This window comes from Phalacrocorax aristotelis, chromosome Z (assembly GCF_949628215.1).
Source record: "Phalacrocorax aristotelis chromosome Z, bGulAri2.1, whole genome shotgun sequence".
Classification (NCBI taxonomy): domain Eukaryota; kingdom Metazoa; phylum Chordata; class Aves; order Suliformes; family Phalacrocoracidae; genus Phalacrocorax; species Phalacrocorax aristotelis.
In genome coordinates, this window is record NC_134311.1 from 63509464 (window position 1) to 63527343 (window position 17880).

At 44.3% G+C, this 17880-nt stretch overlaps 1 protein-coding gene across 2 annotated transcripts; it reads right to left on the reverse strand.

Annotated features, from left to right (window-relative positions):
* Nucleotides 1–9016: 9016 nt before the first annotated feature.
* Nucleotides 9017–15707, reverse strand: FST (follistatin). Of its 2 annotated transcripts, none has more exons than XM_075078933.1 (6): nt 15517–15707; nt 13343–13534; nt 12715–12933; nt 12122–12346; nt 10852–11082; nt 9017–10127 (listed from the first exon to the last, which is right to left on the reverse strand). In XM_075078933.1, exons 1-6 carry the CDS (start codon nt 15596–15598, stop codon nt 10045–10047), a joined length of 1032 nt encoding a protein of 343 aa, XP_074935034.1. In that variant the 5' UTR covers nt 15599–15707; the 3' UTR covers nt 9017–10044. The 2 variants fall into 2 exon arrangements, with proteins under 2 accessions (XP_074935034.1, XP_074935035.1); XM_075078934.1 differs by having other exon boundaries at nt 9017–10370.
* Nucleotides 15708–17880: the final 2173 nt, after the last annotated feature.

Consider the following 17880-nt stretch of genomic DNA (forward strand, 5'->3'; position numbering starts at 1 on the left):
ATTAATATTCTGAAATGAGTAGATTTGGAACAAATTTCATAAGCACAAGATATCCCACAATTTTGTTAAAATAAACAGTGCCCATGAGCCTCCTCAGATGTAGTATCAAGGAGGAGCTTTCTGCCTGTATGTGACTGTACACATCTGTTAATTTAGAGATCTAAATGTGAAATCCAGCACTCAAGGACACCAGGTGGATATCTGATACTCTCTGAGGAATTCAGGCTTCATAAACCATTGTGTGGATTATTCACAGCCATGGATTTTTTCCCTGCTTGTGACAGAAAAAATATGGCTGAAATATTTGCATCAATAATTAATCCTAGTATAAATCAATACAAGTTACTAATAAATGAGAAACAGAGATGTATAGCTGCCAAAAATCAGCTGTTAATGCCTCTTCACTTACTGAAATGGCATGCTGCGTATCACAAATGTTCTATTACTAACTACAAAATATTTCTCTAGGTGAAAGTCAGGAATATTCTCCAGTTATACTGTGAAAGCTGCAGTCATAGCACAGTATAATTTAAGATTGGAATAAATGTGCATAGAGCATGAGAAATAAGGAGATACAACTCTTTATGTCTACTTTTCATGACTACTCAGAAGTACTTACATGATTTAGGAGCCTAAGGGCTCAATTCACTTGTCCACACATAGGGATCTTGTTCCATTTAAAACTCATTAGGGTATCACAAGCTCCCTCATGGGGCTGTCAGATATGACACAGGAGCTATGCAAGAACTGTCTCCTTTGGGAACAGCAGCTGGAGACAAACGAGTATGTCCTAGGGTGCCTGAACTGGCGCTAGATGAGTGTGTACTGGCATCTGACCCTTAAACCTTCAAGTCCCAGCTGAATTAAATCTTAGGGTCTGTTCTTGAAGAAGGTATCAGTGCCACTTCTAAAGAATGGACTAAGACTTAGTCTTTTCTTTGGAGTGCCTATCCCTTTCTATTCAGTATGCTTGCTCAACATACTGACTCTTTCATTGACTAAACATACTTGTTCCTTGTCCAAAGATCGTGCAGGCGGTGAGGGAAGGCCCCCACCTTCCCTGGTAACACTGCAGAGTTGGGCAAAACCCAAAAACTTGGCTCCATGCCACAATGATGCCCTGGTGGTCTGGTAAGATCACTGTCCTGAAAATGGCAGAGGTGAGTGTGATTTCTTCAGGCCAAGGATTGTCAGGGAAGTGGTCTAATCAGTAGACTGCAGCTACCAATGGATATTTTAAAGAAAATGGTGAATATGTCTTCACTACATGATAGGCCTGATCTTTTCAAGATGTAGTACTCACAATTCTGAATTTAATTCTTGAATCTCTCTTTATGTACCTGAGACCTTTACTTGAATCTGGCAGTAAATCAGTCAGAAATGGGCCTTAAGTCACTGGGAAATATAGGCACTGTTAAAAACTTTATCCCTCAGCAGCGATTAAACTCACCATCCACGTAGGGGTCTCACCTAGTAGCATAACATCAGTGCTTCCCAAAGTTCTCCCGTAGCAACCCTACTTCCAGGGTCACAACCCCACTTTCATTTTCACTTCCAGGCTTGCGGGCCCCAAGTGGGGTCATGACCCTGACTTGGGAACTGCTCTGTAACACATTGAAAAAATTAACATACCAGCCAGTAAATACATCAGCAAAACAAACCCATCCAGTCTACCCAAGACCCTGCACAGTCTGCCATCCCTAGAGGCCTTACCTGTTAAACATGGGTCAGATTTTCAGAATGATGTATCTAATTGCGAACTCACATACTGCTTTGGGTATGCCTTACCATTGTCTTGTAGTCTTCCTTTGTGCTATTTAGCTAAGTTTGGTGTTGACAAATATGTGCTAACACTTCAGAAAATATGACCCTCTTTTTCTTGCTCATTCATATGTTGGAGGTGCTGCTTAGATTTATTATTTCCACATAATGGAGTTCATAGTTATTGTGTGTCAGAAACAAGATCTGGAGAGTCTGCTGTTCCACCAGCTGGAGAAACACATACACATCTGCTAAAGCTGCAGCGTAAACTGTATTGTCCTTAGCAATTAATCACTTACACTGTATTCTATCAACTCTCCTCCTCCTTAACTCCTACTGGTCTTTACCCTCTTCTCCCTTCTTCTTCCTCTGCTGTTTTATGTTCTCCTTTTCTTCTGTCTCCCACTTCATTTTTTAACATCTTCTCCAAAAGTGCCCAGTTTGGACATGGAGATGCTGCTGCAAAAGTTCCTACTTCTTTTGCAGAACGTTTTACCACTAGATCTCAAAGGACTTTGCTCAGGTTGTGAGAGCATGCAGGTTATGAAATCTTAGAATCTTAATTTTACAGTGGGGAGATTATAGCATTGTTCTAGCACAGTCTCCAGAAAGTCAGTGGCAGGGAAATAGATGGCTCTCCCATTTCATGTGTCCCATGGTTGACTTCAATCAACTTCATTAGTTAGCACAAGATATACCAGCAGATGGCACTTCAGAGTTCGTGGCATTGCTTGTACATCTGAGGGGCTGATAAAAATGGGCTTCTTGTGTGTAGTTCTTCACGAACAATTTTTAGCATATTTTTATTTCTCTGTGGTCTTGTGCTCTTTTCCTGAGATCTTTATTCTGCCCTTCCTTTTTTTATTTTTCCTTGCTGTGACACTTTTCTGTTGCTTCTCCATTTCTCCCAGTTTTCCATATGCTGTGTCTCATTTTGAAATGAAAAAAAAAAGAGAGAGGAAAAGTATCTTATAAAGTGGAACTCCCTCACTGATTTTTTCAGAATAGAGTCATCTAGATCCTGACTGATTCATTACTGAGGAGGACTGAGGGGGGTGGTGAGCAGGAGCAGAAGGATTTACTCCCAAATGTTCTTAAAGTCGTAAGTATGTATCTGAATATGTGGCTCCAAAAGTGCACTAGAATGACCCACCTGCATATACAGATGAAATGGTATTAATACCACGAACAGACCATACTAAGCCTTACCAGGTATTTTTTGCAGTGTGAGGTAAACAGCTATTTACTAGCTTGCGGCATATCTGTGAAACACATCCAAACAAAGACACTATGTCCTCAAGTCTATATGTTACACTACCTTTGCTGTACACAGACTGCAGCTAAACACTTCAGGTTCTGGCCTTTCTTTGGAAATGAGGGGTTTGATTGGGCTTCTGCTGTGTGTCCTGGCTGGATTTTGCCCCATCAGTGCATGTGGTGCTGCTTGCTAGGTTGCTGACAGTGGTAAGTGCCTTTCAATTAAGGCTGAAGTTCCATCAGAGTCTGTAAGTGGAGAATGCCGGGGAGATTAATAAACGAATTGTCACGGCTTCCAGGCATGCTGGGTTGGGAAGTGCAACTCTCAAGTTTGTGGGCTGTGTAAATTTGGAGCGCTGGGTCTGTATCTTTATAGAGATAGACTCAGTCCCTTTTTTCTTTCTCATAAAATGAATGAAAACTGATTTCTCTAAAGTTGAAGGCCAAATGTGGAAATACTCAATATTTGTGTATCTTTTATGCCAAGCATATTAAGCTTTTTGCAGCTTTGGTGGAGTCGCCATTTGAAACAAGGATTTGAATTGCTCTGACTAAAACATCTGTATGTGGGAAGATTGTGGGAAACATCCCTGCAGGGCTCTTTTTAGTTGCTCCAGTGGGCATTATCCATTATTTTTCCAAGTGTCTTGTCTTGGGTTTTTTTTCCTTTCCTTGCTGTCTTGACCAATCTAGCTGGTACTAGTTATTGTCTCTTTGAGAGTTATTGTCAGTCCTAAAAAAAAATTGCAAATCCGAACAATACAATAGCTTTAGACTGCATATTAAGTGCTTCACTCTTCCATCTTATTTATTTTTGCTTAAAAATACAGACAGAAGCTTCTGTGTGTTTGCTTGCATTTTCTCCACTACACATTCTGCTCGGTACAGAATGAATATTCTAGTGAATCGCTACTGCATTCTTTGAACAGCAAAAAGTTTCGGTAAAATCAATGGGAAAATAGCATTTATGGGAAATTTTAGGATCACTTAAGGATAAAGGAAGGGAAAGATATATTAAAGGAGAAGCATTCTATATTTCTGCTGACAATTGCTTCTAACAGCTGTGGTGATGCAGTTGTTCCTTTGGTGTTTCTTGGGGGAATTGCTTCTCTTTAACTGGATATTCCTTTCTGATTTTGGGTTAAGATTATGATTTTGATTTTCATTTTTGATTATGGGCAGACATACCTCTTCGTAGGCTCATAGGATAATTCAGCTTGGAAGGGATGTCAGGAGATCATCTGCTGGATTGTCCTAATGGAGAAAAAGATTTCCCTTATACCCAACGTGAACTTCTCTTGTTTCAACTTTTGCCTGTTGTCTCTTGTCTGGCTAACATGCACTGCTGGGAAGGCCCTGGCTCTGTCTCCTCCGTCCCTCAAGCTCCCCTCACAGGGCTGGTGCTCCAGCCCCTGAGTGTGCTGGTGGACATCCGCTGGGCTTGCTTGTCATCAGCGCAACCTTTGTCTACATTGTCCAAGGACTTGCATAACTACCTATATGGCTAATGTACATATCTTGCCCTGTGACAACTTTTAGCAATGCTTCTGAGTCAGAAATCAAATGGTAGCACATTTTAGTATCTTCTAAGTGTTTCTAACAATGGGCCACCTACCAACATCATCCTTGTAGCTCCAGTTGCCTCTTGAAATATGAAGAGATTGAAACTTAAGAAGACTACATAACATGAACTTCAGCAGAAGACCGATAGGAACACTGTAAGCTGAATAAGAGCATTCCAAATTGCTATGGGATCTTGGGAAATATATTAAAACTGTTCCTATGTAAAACTTTATTTTTACACACAACCATGCTATACAGGGTGAGAATGATTTTTTTAAAAAATGCTGCTTTTGCTGTGAACCTCTAACATGATATGAAAAATAGTTCCAACGTTCCCTTTTAAATATTTCAAAGATCTTTAAAACCACGTGACTAAAATTTAGTTCTTGAGTGTGAGTGCTGTGGTTTCATTTTGAGGAGTTCTGAGTATCTGTAGACCTCAGTGGAGCCCTGGGAAGTTCAGATGCTATTGCTGAGTGGCACTGGTGGAAATTTAGGGGCCTTTACACATTCAGATCTACACTGGACTACCTTGGTAAACTCAATATCCTGTAGCATCTGTTACATCCGATTAGCTGTTATCAAAGTCCAGAGGTCCTTCTCAGTTTTTCTGACACATTAGTGCTCTTCAATCCCATGGTGAGGTTGAACAATTCCATTTAAAGATTAAAAGATCAAAAGAATGTACCTGTAAATAACAGGAATATGAGCCATACATGTGGTTTTAACTCCATATCGGTCTCTGAGCTGAACATTGTGGCTCACACCTTGTTTTCATGTCATAATTCTCCACTGTGTGGTAGTCTCATTGGCCATATTCTTTAGGGGTAACGAATTAATGTGAATTACACAGATGATCCCAAATGAGTGTCAGCAAAATCCAGCCACTAAGGTCCATTATGTATTTATGTCTATCAGAAAAAACAAATTCAAAGAGTTAAATTGTGCATACTATTTTTCATATACTACTGGCAAAATTCTTGCTGCCATAATGGGTCAGGCAGGCCTTGGAATTACAGAAATATCAAACAAAAAATGTAATTGCCTTTTCTTCAGAGAGTTATGAATTTAAAATCTGATACCTTGTGAACCCCTTGGTCTATGTACAAACGTTATGCTTCACCAGAAAGCAGGGAATCCTAGTTCTTCAAAGGGATAAGATACAGATGTTTCTGTGCTGGTGATTCATTGTATAGTAAAATGTCACTGCCTAGAGAACAGCACTGCATACTGAAATTTAATTTCACCTGATTCCCATTTGGAGGGAAAGAAGGAAACATTTTTATGTCATAAAAAAAAAAAAAAGAAATGGCAGATGTTTGAAATTTTCTTAGAGGTTTGGAATGTAGTTTTAGTTGAGGTGTATTAGCAGGCAGAAAGCAAACAAAGAGGTAAAAGGTGCAAAAGAGGTCCATTATACTGTTCTTAAGTCTGTGATATGAACACAGCTATCAGGAATGCATTTGAGTGTGATCAAAATTGTGTATATTTGCTTCTGTGTATGGCACAGATGAATGCATTTGGGAAATGGCTTTAGAGACAATATTCTTATTGTTCACATGCCTCAAGCTGGGTCTTTTGGAATTAAGCTGATTTTACTTAAGTGCTAGAATACAGGTTTCTGTTTTGAAACATACGTGCTCCACTCTTTCTTACTGTGATTGCATTTGTGAATGGAGGTCACAGGCCTGGGATTCAGTACCAGAGCATACTCCATGGTAAACTAGGAGTTTCAGAGATGTGATTTACAGCAAGGGCAGTATGTATGCCAGATGATCAAAAACATTGAAGAGAAAGATATTTCTGAACATTTATCTTTTGGTTTTAGGAGCTTATGCAAGGTGGTTTCAGATCTGGAAACCATTTCTTGTACTTAGACATCCAGAGGTCTCTGTTTCTTCATTTAAACAACATCCAGGATAAGCTGTGCTTTAAGAGGGAAGCAAACCAAACCCAAACCAAAACAAAAGCACACACAAAAAAGGACAAGAGGTAGAAAAAATTGATTCAGCCCCTTCCTTAGACTGAGGGAATTAAGTTCACATTTCCGCTTCCCAGGAAATTCCACCATACAAGCCTAGAAGAGAGGATGAAAAAAGTAAAACCTCTCCTGTTGTAACTATGACTCAGTGTAGAAAAAGATGTGAGATTTGTAATCTTGATTTAAGCAGAGAGTTAAACATGATTTCATAGCTCAAGGATGGAGGCACTTACCTACTGGGGAAAGGAGGAGGGGCGGCAACCTGGATTCTGGCCCCTGCTTCAAGAACTATTTATGTATGTTACTCAATTACAAATGCAAAATGTGTAGGCAGCCCCTGGGGCAAGAACTCAGGACTTCCTCTTCAAAAGATGCACCTATTAGGGTTGCAAATTATCCTCTCTCAATGAATCTTGCTTCCTTTCCAATACAGAAGTATGGCTCCAGTAGGCACGATAGACAGTTCTCCAGCCTGCGCTTCACCTTGAGTTGGTGGTGGATGCGCTTTTGGGAGATGTTGGAAAGATGTCCTCTGGAAGAGACCGGCAGTGAACCTGCATCTCCCACTTCATGAGCAAGTGCCTTATCTACAAGTATGGTGTTATGTAAAATGTTGACAGTCATTCTGCCACAACCTCTGGACATGTTTCTGGGAGAAAGTCTCTGGGTCTGTTGTGCTTCATGATGAGGTTTGTGTATGTTAGGCAAGCTCAGAAGATGCTCACCTTATGAAGCCTCTCAGGAGATGCCTCACCTGTACATCACAGGCAGGCTTTGCTACAAAGTAGGTTTCAAGATTTTCAGCAGTGTAGAAATAGCAGTAGCAATGGGAAATGCAGTAGCAGAACTTTTAGATAATTTTATCAGCAAAAACCTGATGTAGGTTTTTGTGGCCATTTCACATACATGTACATGCGTAAATACAGCTTCCTGGCATTTTTATTGCTTTTCTGAATTTGGCTGTCAGTGACTTTCTCAAAGTTATTTTGTGATCAGCAGCAGGACATAAAATTAGAACCCATAAATCCTGCTCTGCTACAGTCTCTCTGTAAGACATGTAAATCTATTTACAATTAAAAACAGCATTTTAATGTTGTCATTTTGTTGGAAATGAAGTAGCTGGCACCTATCTGAATTTGAGAAAAATCTCCTCTGGTACTCCCCACATCTATTAAACATTTTGTCTCTATGTCATTGTCATGTGTTTATTAGTTCCTTGAGAGATTTTCTGATAGGTTCTTTTTCCATCCCTCTGTTCTCCTGGTCCCTTTTCTCTTTTATTCTGGGTTCTGTTCCCTCAGGAGACCAAAATCCTGCTCCCCTTGCTCTTCTCATCATGTACCTCCTTCCAAAGAGACATCTAAATGCAGTAACAGGAGGGCAGATTGTTTTTTGCTATTATTTGAATACAATATTATAAATGCACGCCTGTAGTTTTTAGGTATTCATAGCTGAATAAATTATATTTGCTTTGGATAATGCTAAACAATCCATAACAAATTAGAGTTTACTCTATAGTAAAAAATATGCAGAAGACTATAGCAGGAACAGCCTTCAAATATGATTTGTATTTAAACAAAATGGGTAGATCAACTTCTGCTCTCAGACCTCAGTTCAGCAAAGTACTTAAAACACTATTGAATAAGGTGCATAAGAACACTTTTAAGTTTTATGCAGTATGACAGAGACATTTTGACAAGTGGGAGAAGAGTATATTTGGGTATATTTATTAGTATATTAGTATATTTATTTGGGAGAAGAGTATAACCTGGGTGGCATAAAACAGGATTGCAGTGCTTGTCCTTGCTGTGCTTATGGCTGTTATCTTTCCTCAGTTCACTATATTAGTATCCACTCTTAAAAATGGGCCCAATCTGAATATTGGTTCACCAAAAAGAACTTCTGAATTAACCTTCCTTTGGGGAGAAAATAGTTTCCAAGTGAAAATGTGCTCTTTGATGGTTTGTTGGTAGAGGTTTTTGTGTCTTTCGTGCTAATCGTTACACATCTTGAACTTGGGCAAGTAGGCCATATTTTGCTTTTTCTGTTGGTCATCTAAAATGGTGATACAACTGCAAGCCCTGTAACATGGATCTGAAGCTTAGCAAAAATTCAAATGCATATTTAAAACCTCCTAGAAAGTTAAAGGAAGTTAAAGATGTCCAAGAAATGACAGAGTTTTTATTTAGAGGATGGAGAAGGAAACAAAAATGCTGACTCTTTTCTCCTCCATCACTGTACTTGGATTTAAAATTAATTAATACTAATGAACTGGAGGCATTGCTCCTGTCTGATAAAAAGTTCTTCTTGAGTCAACATCAGCTGAAAGCTTTGGCCTTAACCAGTGTGTTTTGCTGCTATGCCACGCACAAGCCTGCTTTCCCCTAACTACCAGTTAGGGCTCTGTACCAGACAGCCAGAACCCTTTAGGACCAAAAACTGAGGACTGCTTCTAAGGAAAATTCCATTTTTTATTTTTTCACTCATCATTTATTTACAAATACACATTATAACTTTTATATACACTGCACATTTACATGGTAGAAAAGTACAAAACTATATATTTAAATGAATTTATATTTAACTCGCCATGTTTGAAAATATAAAATTGCATCAGAAAAAAAGTATTATGAAAAGCAAGAAACTTGAACTGATAAAGCTTTGATATAACTTCTAGTGACACACTGATTGGGAAAACTTTGAAAGTGGTACTGCAAGACCATCTTAAAGGAAACACTGGATAAAACACTTATGCATGTTACAAAAAAATAAAACAATAAAAATAAAACCTTTACTCTTATTACAGTTAGCCCTGTACCTATTAACAACCTTCATAATCCGATTTCTTTGGGTCCAGATTTTGTATAGTATAGTGTAGTATATATGCTCAGCACATTGAGATCACTTCAGTACATGATGTGATCAGAAGTTAGGAAAAGTGAAGTAGAAGAAGTTTCCTTAAAGATCGTCTCACTGCACCCTGGAAGTATACTTAAGTCAGTTACAACGCCTTTTGGTCAGTTAAGATTCCTTGTAAACAAAAATCCGAGGGATCTTTAATGTACAGAACCGGCAAGAAGAAAATCCAATAAATAAACATAACAGAAACTGACATGCAAGTTTGTTAAAGTGGAAAAGAGTTAACATCAGTGAAACAAAGAGATGAGATCATGTGGGTAAGCTCTAAGGAATGGACTTTTATAGTTTACAAGAAAAAAGAAAAGCTTTACTTTACAAGCAAGAGACCTCACAATAAATAACACTGCTCTTCCCGTAACGAATAAATTTCTTCAAAAAACAAGGTGTACAGTCAACCAGACATTTTATGTATAAATTATAAAACATGACACAGTATAAATAAATGTCTACGAGACTCAACTATATGTATACTTTTTTTCTCCCCAAAATAAATAAGCATACACTTATTTACAGTATGGACATTGATTTCGTGCCCAATGGCTGTTCCAATAGTGATGGAGGTTTTACCACTCCAGAATGGAAGATATAGGAAAGCTGTAGTCCTGGTCTTCATCTTCCTCTTCATCCTCTGGGTCTTCATTAATGGCTAGATGGGGGAATACAGGGGAGCTGTTGTTTAAATAAGGACAACAACAGCGCAGAAGCAGCTCAGTGCATGTTTTCAAAGCCCTCTGAACAGCCATAATACAGCGTTGCATTTTATGCGACTTGTAGTGAGATGCTCTTTGGCATCTGCTGTTATGCAATAAGGTTTTTTATACATAATCTATGAAGTCATAACTGCAGAAAGTTCTGAAGAATCAATGGCTCAGGTTTTATTGGCAGATTCCTGAAATCAAATAAAAAGCGCTCTTGTGTTCTAGGTTTAACTGCTTTGTGTCCTTCATTCAGAGTTAGCAGAGGCAGCTGTGCTAAACCAGGTGCCCATGTGCTACCATTAAGCTTGTTCTTTTGGACCAAGTTAGAGTTTATCCGGGTGTTAATAAAGCAATCAGCGAAGCACACGAGAGCAGACAAAGCAGGAAAAAAAACACTAAAATTACACTTCTAGGACAACACCTTTCTCACAAAATGGCTTGTCCTCAGAATATCCCCAAAACCCCAACTTGAACGCCAACTGGCTGTTGGAGATCTATTGCATTTTATTGATAACCAAAGTGTGTGCGTGATAGATACATACTTATATGGCACCTGTACCATATCTTGAATCTCTAAATCAAGCTTTCTTATGTTTAAAGGAGTAAGTCTTCATTACCTAGGGATTGCCTTCAGAAGCTTTGAGCGTCTGCAGAGTTAAAAATCTCACTTACAGTTGCAAGATCCAGAGTGCTTTACTTCTAGAAGCACGCCCATGGAGCAGGCTGCCTCTTTCATGGCACACTCGCTTGGGTAAGTTGTGTTATCACTGGCACAAACTGCCTCGTCTGACTTGCTTTCAGGGCATAGCTCATCGCAGAGGGCGCACCGACCTCTGCCAACCTTAAAATCCCACAAGCATTTCTTCCCAGCACTGCACTGAATGTCTTCACAGGATTTGGCTTCTAAAAATATACACAGGATACTAGAGGTAAGTGAAAAGACAAAGAAAAAAGAAAAACAACAACAAACAACCCCAAACTCCCTTTCCCCTGTGAACTGTGAATAGACAAAGCTCAGATGCAGTGGATGTGATGATACTTGCTGATTTTGCTCAAGCAAGTAGTTCCCTGGACACTGTTGCCTGTCTATATATGGGGGAGGAGAGACAGCTGTGCCAGCAGAGCTTGGCCCTGGAAATACAGAATTACATTTGCCTGTTGTACATGACCTTCCTGCTCCATTTAATGTCAGTGGAAATTCAGCTCCCCAAATTAGTGGTAACTGCAGAATTTGCCAACACATTCAGCATTTCTAAATCAATTATTTTAAAACTAACCCACACAAGAGTGGCTGTCTGCAAGATTGGAAAGGGAATTCACCTCAACCTGTGCCAGCTAAAAGTACCCTGAGGCTCCCCAGAATACCCCCAGCAGTTTTGGGGTGTGGAGGCTGCCCCGAAGGTTCTTCCTCCTGACACGCTTCACTATCAGTCCTTTCTGGAAATCACAATACAAAATGTCAGGATGCACAGAGATTATTTTCGTATCTTTACCCACCAACTGTCTCCAAACTCTGCAATATTTCTAAAGAGGAAGAAATGATCAGATGTTTCCAATTAACTTAACGCAAGCTTTGCCAAGACCACTTGAAAACAATTGTTTCCAGGAATCCAGATCCATTGAATATCGAGACCTTGTTACACTGTAACTGTGTCATCGTCCATTTAATGGCCAGTACTTCTGCCTTGGGTACTGATGTCAGCACCCACAACAATAGCAAGAGAAGCAGGATCAGGGCCTCTACTCATCCCTTTTGCAATCTTTTCTGGGGCAAAGCCCACCCTGGCTCTCCTTTTCCTGGAGAGAAGCACTAACCCAGGCTGCTGAAAGTCTCTCCTCCTCCTTAGCACTAACTACATCCACGAAATTGCACACATGGTACTCTGAAACAGCTGATTGAGGCAGCTACCCCCGCCCTTACCCCTCCAACCGAGATACCTACTGATGCATTTTCCTTCGTAGGCTAATCCAATGGATCTGCCCAGTAGGCAGGTAGCTTTCCTCAGGTGACAGGCGCTGGCGTAAGTTATGCCATCATTCCCGCAGAGATACTGTTCAGGGGAGGTAGGCTCTGGGCAAATTCGATTACATGTCACGCAGTAGGCGTTATTAGTTTGGTCAACCACACATGTGGAGCTGCCTGGGCATAAAACATCCCTACAGGTCTCTGAAATAAAGACAGAAACACACAGTGATTAATAGGAGATCTCAGAGCCCCATTGAGGAGTGAATGGGTGACACAATGAAACAAATGATCAGATCAAAGCCTTCAGCAGCTCTCTTCATTTAAGGGCCGCGGAGGGAATCCTTCCCATCTCAGGGTAGCTGGTGGGACACAAGTGCTGCTAGACTGTGGGGAACTCTCAATACAGCTACGTCCTTGTCTGCTGAGTGTGGTTAGTTACTGTCTCACAGTATCTCGAACATCACTCTGGTCCCTGTGGGGAAGTACGTCCAACAGTTCTTCCTCCTCCCTACACTCAGACACACACCCTTTGGCATTTGAGGGGGATCGGGTTAGATTTGCAAACCTACTTTTGCATTTGCCCTGATACTGGACTTCAAGTTCAGGCTGTTCTTTACATCTGGCTTTGAGAAGGGCACACTCGTTCCTGTAGGTTTTCCCATCTAAGCCACACACGGGGCCCTTCCAAGTGATATTAGAGCAATCCGGAGCACAAACACACCGAGGTTTGTTCTTCTTGTTCATTTTACATTTCTTCCCGGGTCCACAGTCCACATTCTCACACGTTTCTGATGGAAGGAAAGAGGCACCACTTTAGTACCGAGCCTGCAGAACAGACCTGATGTCAAAACTGCTTAAAGGAAAAAACGACACGGTGACCTCAGAGCTTAGAGAGAAAACACCTTTCCCCTCCTCCAGGAGACACCACTCGGGGGAAACTCCCCCCGCCAGTGAGGGCTGCGGGAAGAGGAGATTGCTCCGCTCCTCCCCGCGATGTGCGCGGCGGCCGAGTAGAAATGGGGGTCCCCTCACTGATCCCGGTGCTGGTACGAGACGCCCCTCAAAGCCCCACCGAGGAAGGAAGAGAGAGGACAGCGCTGCTCTCTCCTCCAGCTCCTTTCCCGCTCCTCCTCCGCCAGCCCAGTCCCCGCCTGAACCGCTCCTCGGCGAGGAGCAGCTCGCCAGCACCCCCCTCACCTTTGCACGGGATGCAGTTTGGGGCTCCCCCATTGAAAATCATCCACTTAAAAAGCGTGTTGTCGTTGACGTCCTCTTCCGTCCACGAAGTTGTCAGGCGGCCGGTCTTGCAGCACTCCTCCTTGCTGAGGTCGGTTTTGTAGAGGACCTGGCAGCGGCCGTTCCGCGCCTGCCGGAGCCAGCAGTTCCCAGCTGCGGGGGGGGGGGGACACCCAGCCGGGTCAGTGGCAGCCACCAGCGACCCAGACACAACACGTGCGCCTTGCAGGGACTTTTACTAGACTGTGTTTACTTTTATTTGTCCCGTTTCATAACCCGCAGCTACTCCGTCCCGTTTGGGAGCGCGGTTTGAACAAACAAACAAACAAAAAAAAACAAAACAAAAAAACCCCACGAAAACCCAAAAGAACCAAAACCCGCAAAAACCCCCAAAGCCACCCCCCCAAAAAAACCCAACACCCCCCCCCCCCCAACCGAAAAAAAAAATATAACCCCAAACAGAAAGAAAGAAAAGACCCGATCAAAACAGACGAGGCAGTTTTCGGAGGTATTTATTCCATATGTAGAGCAGAAGGAGCACTGCCGGCACGTGACAGAGGCTTGAAAAGGATGTGCATTTAAAAGGGAATAAAAAGAAAATCGCGCTTGCAAATTCCTTCCTCCTCCCCCTGCCTTCTCCTCCTCACCGCGGCTGCACAGCAGCATTGTTTTAGCGGCGCAGAGTTTCTGTCCCAGCCCATTTTGCAATCTGCACGAATTGGGAACATTTGCTGTTAGCGAACTCTTTCGAAATCTCTACATTTTGCTGTTTCTATTAACAAATGTCTTTCCTTCACTAAAATAAGTCAGCAGAGCTCCGAAAAAAATGACCAAAGTACATAAAATACAAGGGTACACAAAGTAGGAGGTGCCTACAGAGTTTTAAAAATCGATCAAGGTGGAAAAGTTATAGGTGCCCTCTCTCCTGCAAGCATTTCAGAGGAAAGTACACTGTCCTTACAGCGGATAGAGCGGTTTGGTTCCCCCCCCCCTTTTTTTTTTTTCATTTTTTACTAGTATCCCTGTTTTTTGTGGAGTCAAGCCAAGAACATTGGTCCAAGCAACTCCCCCTTTTTTAGCTGGAGAGTTTTGGTTGGGATGAGTCTCTCGTGAATAACCAATGTGACTTCTCCAGCAACTCAATACCAATTGATTCTGGTGCTAATCCAGCCAGGGCTCGATCCTGCCTCCTTACTCCGACGGGAATGTACCGCAGCGAGGGGTCAGGATCGGCCAGCCGAGGTGTCGCTGGGCGCGGGGGAAGTTCCCCCCCCCCCCGTAAAAATCATTGAACACACAACACTCTTAAAAAAAAAAAGTTTTGCGTCTTACAGTTGCCTTCATTAGATTAATTTGTGCTCTGGATCGGTAGTAGGGGAGAAAAGAAAAAAAAAAGGAAAATAATTATAAAACTAGCAATGGTAAAACATCCAGGTTGGATCACGGTCAAGATAGGGGAAAAAAGCCCCAAAACTAAAAATCAATATTCCCTTGTGTCGAAAGAGGGCTCTTAAGTCTTGTCAATATCAGGTTCCCGTTTGTTTTGTTCGCATGGTAAGAAAAAAACCCCAACCACCAACCTTATTTAAGCGTACTCTTCAGTGCAAGAGAATTTACAACACTAATATTTATTCACACACACACACAAAAAGAGGGGGAGGAGGAAATCCCAATCTTAAAGCAATCTCCGGAAAATGACCACTTATTGGTTTCTAAAAATGTCAGCTGTAATCGTGGGGCTCCCCATCACTACCTCTCCTTCCGTCAGGCAGGCGAGATAAAAATCTGAGCTAAATTACCAACAAACTTTGAGCACTCATTCGGGAGCCGAGACTGGGAAAGTTTCCTCGCGATGCTGCTCTTCATTCATGCTGCATAATAACAATAAATACCAAGAAACATCCTCATCTGTCCTCTGTGCATATGCAGAGCAGTGCGAAGAACCGATCAAAAAGGAACCTAAATGACACCTCTGCACCTCGGTACAAAGCAATCCCATGCCCACAGTTAACTTCTTTCCTGTTGGACCTTGGAGAGAGGCGTTCAACACCGCAGCAAACTAAAACGTGCCCGAAAGACAGAAAACAGCAGTAATAATAAAGAAACGTATCTGCGAATAAACAATCTGGGCTTACCCTGCACTGTGTGATCTTCCATGAAGTGCCACAGAAACATCAGGAGTAAGAGCATGCCCGGGTGGATTCTCTGATTTAACATCCTCAGTATAGCAGGGAGTGAGAGAGACACAGAAACAGCGTGAGGGGGAGTAGGGAGAGGGAGCGAGCACTAGCCAGCCTGCTTATGATCGCTCTATTGAATGAACGTCAGGCTCTGAATGCAGTCTCTCTTTAAATCTATACGGGGGTCTTAGCTGTCTGCGGTGGGCGGTCTCCTAATGTGTGTGTGTGTCTGCTCGGGGGTGGGGAGATTTAAAAAGTTCAGTGTGAATCAGGTGACATTTTCCACCTTCTGGAAACCCTCTCCAATGATCTGCTCTAGGTGCACGCACGCAGGGGCGCGCACCCGCGCAGCCCCACGCAAGCCCCGCGCGGCGGAGCCACGGGGCGCCGCGCTCGCGGAGCCGGCCGCGCCCGCGCAAGCGGGGACGCACGGGGCCCACCGCTCCCGCACGCACCCCGCGCCCGCGCCGCGGGGGCCGGAGACCCGCGGGGGTCGCATCCCGCCTGGGGGGCGCCCCTTGTCCCCCGCGGCGGCACCGGAGAGTGCGCGGAGGTGCGGCGGCCCGCCCGCGGTGGGCTCCGCGGCCGCGGGGCGCTGCGGCCCCGCGCGGAGCCGCCGCGGAGGATAAAATCCGCTCCCCGCACGTCCCGACGGACGGGAGGCGGCTGGCGGGCACCGCATTTCGCTCGGCGGGACTCGGCCCCAAAAAACCCCAAACCCCGACCGACCGACCCCAAACCCAGGGGAAAAAGGAGAAAAAAAAAGAGAGAGAAAAAAAAGGAACCAAATAAAAGTTTAATACCTAGGGCTGAGCCCAAGTGACAGCCTTTCCACTGGGAGCCCGGGAGGACGAGACGGGAATGGGGGCGACGTAGGCGGTCTTCTTTCAGAATCAGAAAAGATTGCAACATCGATAATGAACTTCTAGGGCACTAGTTTATTAAGCACAGTCTGGCATTATTCTCCCCTTAGAAAAGTTGGCGGTCTCTCATTTATAACATTTTTGGCACCGCTGAATGAAACTGAGTAGGCGATATTTCCTTTTATACAAAACGATTACTTAACGGAAAATGGTATTGTTTATTCAAAAGCTGCCTTTTTAATTTCGATTCTTTCGCTTTTCTGAGCCACCAAAGCACAACAGACTGCGAAGTATGCAGACAGGAATGCCCGGACAGTGCCGGGTCAGGGGCCGGTGCGCCGCAGCCGCCCGCGCCCTCCGCCCGGCCCTCCCCACACCCCTCCTCCCCGCTCCCGCCCCTCGGCTCCCCCCACCGCCCGCCCCCTCCCCACAACTGCAAATAACTCAGCGATAACAGATTTTTTTCCACCAACTGCAGGAGATAGCGCTAATCTTTTAATAAAAGATCCCATTACAATGGGATCTGTCTGGACAGACTATAATAGATCCAGAAATACAGCCGTGCTAATATTAGAAGACAGTTGTTTGGGTGCCTCAGACCGGGCCCTGGTCCTGCTTTGAAAGTGGGCATGAATCACAATGTCCCCCAGTACCACCTGCGGTCACACGCATTAAGAAGCAGACTGGTAAATGACTGACCTCGCTGCGTATTTTTTTTTTTTTTGTTGTTGTTATTATTATTATGATCACCGTCCTGAGCAGCGCCAGGGCATTCTGAGCAGTTCAGAAGCTCCGAGACACCACATCCTTTTTAATCTTTTCCCAAATTGGTGCCACTCTCCCTTTCTCTCCCCCCCGCCCCCGCCTCTCCCTCTCCGCTCGCCGGAGCAGCGTTAATGCAGGGTAGCTTAGTGCCCTCTAATGGCAGACGGCATTAACAATTAATAGCACAACACTCCTTACTCCCCGAGCCGCAAATGAAGGGCCGGTTTCAAAACCCGCCTCTCCCCACGGAGGGGCCGGGACCCGGGCGCAGGGTGCCCCGGGGGCGCCGGTGTCCGACCCCGGCCGCCCCAGGGCACGGCGCACCCGGCAGGCGCGGGCAGCCCGCGGGGTCACCGCGGTGCTCCCGGCCCTTCGCGGGCTGCCGCGGGAAGGGCGCGGAGCCCGCCGGGGCGTGGGGCCGGGGGCCCGGCTGCCCCCGCCGCCGCCTCCTGGGAGCCCCTCTCCCGGCGCTCTGCTCCGACTCGCCCGCGGGACTCCGGCCACGGCACGACCGCGCACCTCGGGAAGTGGCGTGTCCCGCCCCGAGGCCCAGCCGCCTCTCACCCCGGCTCGGGGGGGTCCCGAGGAGGTGCCCGCGGGGTCCCGGGGGGTGCCGGCAGGTCCCGATCAGCGCTGGCAGCTGCTGCCGAGCGCGGAGGCAGCGCACACCGTGACAGCGGGACGTGCAGCG